Source organism: Coloeus monedula (assembly GCF_965178545.1).
Source record: "Coloeus monedula genome assembly, chromosome: W".
Lineage (NCBI taxonomy): Eukaryota > Metazoa > Chordata > Aves > Passeriformes > Corvidae > Coloeus > Coloeus monedula.
In genome coordinates this window covers 4,683,608-4,689,607 of record NC_138821.1, presented here as the reverse complement: position 1 = coordinate 4,689,607, position 6,000 = coordinate 4,683,608, and the positions used below count along the sequence as shown (strand labels likewise).

At 47.9% G+C, this 6,000-nt stretch overlaps 1 protein-coding gene across 1 annotated transcript in view; it reads left to right on the top strand.

Annotated features, from left to right (window-relative positions):
* Positions 1–222: 222 nt before the first annotated feature.
* LOC309584583 (protein patched homolog 1-like) overlaps positions 223–6,000 on the top strand; it is a 253,048-nt gene continuing 247,270 nt past the window's right edge. Inside the window, exons 1-2 of the mRNA XM_082300678.1 lie at positions 223–951; positions 2,549–2,741. Coding sequence (XP_082156804.1) covers positions 751–951; positions 2,549–2,741 — 394 coding nt within the window. The 5' untranslated portion in view covers positions 223–750. The remainder of the gene's footprint in view (positions 952–2,548; positions 2,742–6,000) is intronic.

The following is a 6,000-nucleotide window of genomic DNA, read 5'->3' as shown; positions in this document are numbered from 1 at the left end:
CTACTTTAGTGAGCTGTTGCTAAGCAGCTAATAATAGACGTGTTTGCTGAGTAATTTCTACCCTCCTCCATCTCGTAGAAACGCAAGCCATCTGGCAGCCTCAGGGGCGGGCTTTCAGCTTTTATTTCCTTCCTCTCTCTCTCTCTTATTGCCCCCTCTTCCACCCCTCCTCTTTATCCAAATGTGGAGTCCTTCTTCACCTCTTCTTTTAAGCTGTGGGGCTCCAGCTCGATCCTGCCAGACATACGCCGAGGAAGAGTGCCAGGCAGCAGCTCGCCCGCCGCCGTAAGGCATAGCGCGGAGTCGCGGCTCGCGGGTAGCACTCCGGCGCTGAGACAGCATGGTGCACCGCGGCGAGACAACTCAGCAGCCGCAGCCCACCGTGCCGTTGCCGCGCCGCTGCCGTTGAGCGCCGCCGCGGGTAGTGGCTTCCCAGGGGTAGCGGCGGCCGGAAGAAGCGGTTTTAACAGGAGCGGAGGAAAGCGCGGCGGCTTCTGGGGCGGGGGAGGGGAGTCGTGCTTGCCCACCCACTCTCCCTGGGTGTAGGGAGTAGTTGTCAGTACCCCGGGGACTGCCTGCGATGTGGCAATGGGAGGCGCAGGGTGAGACTCGTCAGGAGCGGCCGCAGTGTCAGCCACCGCCCAACGCCCCGCGTGAAGCAGCCACGCAGCGACGGCGGCCGCAGCAGCAGTATCTTGCGGTCTGCAGCGCCGCCAGTTCCCCGCGGGCCCCGCTGGCAGCGGCGGCAACATGGCCTCAGCCGTTAACGTATTGGAGTCGGAGACGAGCAGCAGTGCAATGGGCGGCGGCCGCCCCAACCAGGCGGCGAGGAGCGATAGCGGGAGGCAGCGAAGGACCGGAGGGAACCAGCGCGCCGCGGCGCCCGATCGGGAGTATCTGCAGCGACCAAGCTACTGTGATGCGGCTTTCGCCTTGGAGCAGATCTCAAAGGTGCTTCAGTCTCTCAGGCATTTTTTAGAAATATAGATACATACTAGCACTATTATCAGGGGGAAGGTGTTTTCTCGTGGGGGGTGCAAGGAAGAGATGGAAATAAAACAGCCACCAATAAAATGCTGGGAAAAGGAGAGAGATGTCTGTGACTCTTGAGTGCGGGAGAGAGCGCTCCCCTTCTTGCATATGCTTTGTCTGGGGTGTGTGTGTACTGAGGAGCACTCCTCTAGTTAAATTTCCTAGAGGCAGTTTCACCTCCCGTATAGTTTGTGTCCCGCTCTCGCTTTTCTTCTCCCTTCTCCACTTCCTTTGTTTCTCTCTATTGCCTTGTAGCACTCTGCAATTTCATTAACACCCGTCTCTAACCGGAAAAGGGGAGAAAATAAGCGACTGTTTTCTTGGCAAAAAGTTGTGCTTTTGCAAAGTTCTCCACCGAGTGCCGAAAACGCGACTATCCTCAGAGAGGGGTTCTCATAGCAGAGAAAGTTTGTAACGTTTACCCTAGCATTCGGAGGAAAACTAAAAGTTGTAAATAAATTACGACTTTAAACCTTCTGTGCAAGTTGTACTGAGTCTTCCCGGCTTACTGGCTTTATTGTTAGCGTGGAAACACCGGAGGTGCAGGAGTGCGCTGGAAGCCCGACTCGAGGAGGAGAAGTGGAACGGTCCCAACTGCTAACTTATGCGAAACAAAAAAAGTTCAAAATAAACAACCCCGAGAGACAATGGCTTTCTACAGAGAGCATTTCATTTCGTGGAGCAAATTTCTAGGCTTTGTAAAAAGGGGAAAGGCAAAAAAAAAAATCTATATGGCTGCTCTCTTCCGTTCACAAATATTGTCGTAATTTATAGGTGGCTGCTCTGTTTCCTAATTAAGATCACACAGTATCTCTAGACTATGGAAATTACTTATGATCTAACAGCACTGCTCACCATGTGGATAATGCATTTACTACAAAGTTGCGCTAAAGGCTGGGAATAGGAGAAATGCCAACAAATTCCTACAAAGTAGATTTCTTTCACTATTGACACCTCCCCCCCATCAGCCCTTTAGAGGTCTAATGAGAACAGGAAAGGGGACTTTTTTTTTCCTTGACATGCCTGTTGGGATTCATTGACATAGGTTATTTCTCCCCTAGAGCCATGAATCTTGCCAGCATGAATGAGTGTGTTGCAACATGAACTGGTAGTGGTGGCTTGAGTGCAAGACAGTAATGGGCATCTTAGGCAGGAATCAGGCACACACACTGTCTCATTTATACAGATTTTCAAGCAGTGATGGAATCCCAAACCTGTGTGGTGGTTTAGCAATAGGAGGATTACCAGCAGGTACTCATCTTGGCCTCCAGGAATACTTAATGGTGATTGCAAGCTGCTCGGCTGAGACACGGGATGAAGGCCCTTCACAAAGGACAGCATTATTGTCATTACTCCAAGGGACACTGTGAAGATATGAGAATTTATGTATAAATAACTGTTCTGCTTCTGTTAGTGGTTGCAGGGGGGCTTTCCCTATATGTCCTTTTGGAATAAATGTGCCTTGCCTGTGTGTCTGCCTCACCCTCTTAACTATTAACCTTTCCTTGCCTTGTAGGGGAAAGCTACCGGAAGAAAAGCACCACTGTGGCTGAGAGCAAAGTTTCAGAGACTATTATTTAAACTGGGCTGTTACATTCAAAAAAACTGTGGAAAGTTTTTGGTTGTTGGCCTTCTCATATTTGGGGCTTTCGCTGTAGGATTAAGGGCAGCAATTCTTGAAACCAACGTGGAGGAGCTCTGGGTGGAAGGTAAGTTTGAGATCCCCTTTTTTCTGATGCCATCTCTCCCCACATTGCCCCTACTACCTCAGGAGCTGGATAAAAAGAGCTCGAATATCAGACTTTAGGAATGCGTGTGTGTGTGTATACATATGAATATAATAGGCCTTCTTCATGCTGAGGGGTGTCGGATGACTGAGGACTGGGCTGGTGGCCAGGGGAAGCCTACGGAGTGCTGCCTGTGCCCAATGCTGTGGTGTTTAGTGGGGCTCTGTTAGTCTGGTGAACAGGAGAGAGTGTGTATAGATTGGGAAGGGGTGGACAGCAGGGCATGTGGTTCTGGGCAGCACATACTACTTCACCACTCAGAGGGCTGCAGGACAGTGGCAGGTCATGAGGAGAATGTCTCTAGAGACATGGGTGCCTGTGTGGTCCTATTTTTTGGACAGCTTTCAATTGTGGGGGGGAAATGTTTGTCTTGCGGTTAAAAAAGTTTTTAAAAGGCTGCTGAAGTGAGCCCTGGCCTGGCTGGCCCAGAGGTTGTGGCTGGGCGGCCAGGTGTGGGGTGGATGTGAGCACTGTCCTAGGCCAGAGAGGATGATGTCTTCCAAAACCAGCCAAGAGGCTCACCCATGTTGTCTTTGTGTTGGTAAGCACCAATTTAGGAAGGCTGCTTTGGTAAAGGAGAAGAAATTGTATTGGGAGGCTGGGTGTTTGTGTGCTTTCTTTAGAAATAGCCCTACCCCAGCATGCAGGCCAGGGAATGTGGAGGGGTAGCTTTCCTTGATGCAGTCAGCATCATTACCCTCCCTCCCGGGGGCCTGCTCAGGGTTGCTCTAGTCTGAGAGGCATGACTCCAGGTTGTCACTTTTTCTTTTCAGGGACAAAATACTATTTATTTAGCATCAGATTGCCTCTTTAGCTGTGTTGATGTAAAACCAGACTGATGTTGTTGACAGTGGTAGTGACTGTATTTATGTTCAAGTAACGTGCAGCAGAATTTTGATTATAAGAGTTAATACAGAAAACTGCATAATTAATCGTTGGCAAATGTCTGTGCGTGTGTGAGGATCCCACCCATAGGCAGAGATGTACATTCAGAACCTGTGCTGGTCATTGGCTACTGTGCACCTTAATTACTAATGCAAACAGTTGTGAACATCCTTTTTTTCCCCAACATTTTTTCTTAATTCTTTGTGAGATTGTTGTGGCAGTTTCTTTTGTCAATTTTTGCTCTTACTTTTTTGTCTCTGATTTTTTATAAGTCTTTGGTGAATAACGTTTGATTGCAGTCCCATGTAGCACTTGTCTCTTAGGTTTATTATCCTTATATTATTTGAGTTCACTTACTTTGAAGGTGTGCTGGTTTCAGCTGATGTAGAGTTAATTTTCTTCCCAGTGGCTGGTGTGGGGCTGTGTTTTGGGTTTGTGCTGAACACAGGGTTGATAATAATAGAGATGTTTTTGTTATTGCTGAGCAGGACTTACACAGAGCCAAGGCCTTTGCTGCTTTTCATACTGCCACGCTGGGGAGGGGGCTGGGGGTGTGTGGGAGATTGGGAGGAGACAGACAGGATAGGTGACCCAAACTGACCAAAGGGATATTCCAGACTATTACTGCAACCCTAGGGTATTTTACCGTGTCCCGCAGCCGTAGGGAGGAGGAGAGAAGATCCAGCAGGCAGGAATTGTGCAGCAAGATTGAATTATTTAATTATTTTACAAACTCTTTATAGACTTTTTTCTTCATAGTCTAATTGGACAAAGGATCAGCCACCCCTTGGGGTGATTGGCTAAAATCCGAAAACATCCATTGTCAAAATATTTTTCTACTGTACTATAAACAAGACTTTTCAAGGCTGCAGGTGTTTGGTTGTTTACATAACTCTGCTACATCTTCTGTGAGAGAAAAAAGTCTCTCATGGGCTTAGAAAATAGCAAGAAAATCCTTGCTAGCAGCATTTTTGTATCTACAATTCCCCCTTTTTGTTTGATAAAATAACAACTCTACTATTAATCCTAAATAGAAATTTACATCAGTTATTAATTCTAAATATGTCCTTAAGGCTTTAACTATCTGACTCCATAACGAGAAATTTAAAGTTAAGTCTCTGCTTGTGGAAGGACCATCTGCCTGATGGTTGACATCCTGGTCATCCTCAGAAGAGTCATTAGGCTGATGATCTACATTCTGGTCGCCATTTGGATGGTCTGCATTCTGGTCATCATTTGGAGGTTGCCTGTTCTGCCTCTGGTGCCGTAGGTCAGGGCGAACACATTTTGAAGGTAGCCACCATACCCCAGTATCTGTGGAAACGCAAGCATACCCACGACCCGAAATGATAAGCTCATGCAGGCCTTACCACTGGTTAGTGAGTAAATTCCACACCCAGACTTTTGCCCAGGGCATTTGTGTCTCGCCTGCAGACTGCAATGAGAGAAAATGATTCAGAATAACAGGATTATTTGAATTTTGTGGTACTGTAAGGTGATTAATTGTATACAAAGCTTTTGCTAGTCAGCTCCGTGGGATTTCTCTATGCATTCCCCTTTTCTGTTTGTCCAAAACACGCTTCAAGGTACCATGAGTGCGTTCGACAATGGCTTGGCCAGTAGGAGAATGTGGGATACTGAAGATATGGTCTACACCCCATAGGTGCAAGAACTGCCACGTCTTCTCCGAGGCGTAGGCAGGACCATTATCGGTTTTCACAGAAGCTGGCATGCCCAGGACCAAGAAAGCCAATTTCCAATGGGCAATGACATCACGGCCCTTCTCTCCAGTGTGAGCAGTAGCCCACATAGCTGAGGAGAAAGTGTCAATAGACACGTGCACATATTTAAACCGGCCAAATTCAGGGATGTGTGTTTCATCTGTTTGCCAAATCTGCAAGGCTTTTAGCCCTCTGGGGTTTACCACCGCTCGCAAAGGTGCAGCGAGTCTGTGACAGTCAGCAGACGCGCTGACAATGTCGCGTGCTTCGGTTGGCGTTAAATGAAACTGCTTCTGCAGGGTATGTGCACTTTGATGGAAGAAACCATGCGATGCCTTGGCTTGTGCAATTTTGTCAGGCTGAGGCCCTACCCACGCAGGGTTGGCCAGCATGTCAGCCCTGGCATTGTCTTCTGTTAGAAAACCTGGTAAATTGGTGTGGCTTCGAATGTGCAGAATGTAATACGGATGCACTCGAGCCTGAATTGCAGACCACAAGTTTTGCAACAGTGAAAACAGAGCCTCATTGTTCACCTCCTTCAGAAGTGAACAATCTAAGCCTTGGGTTATATCTGC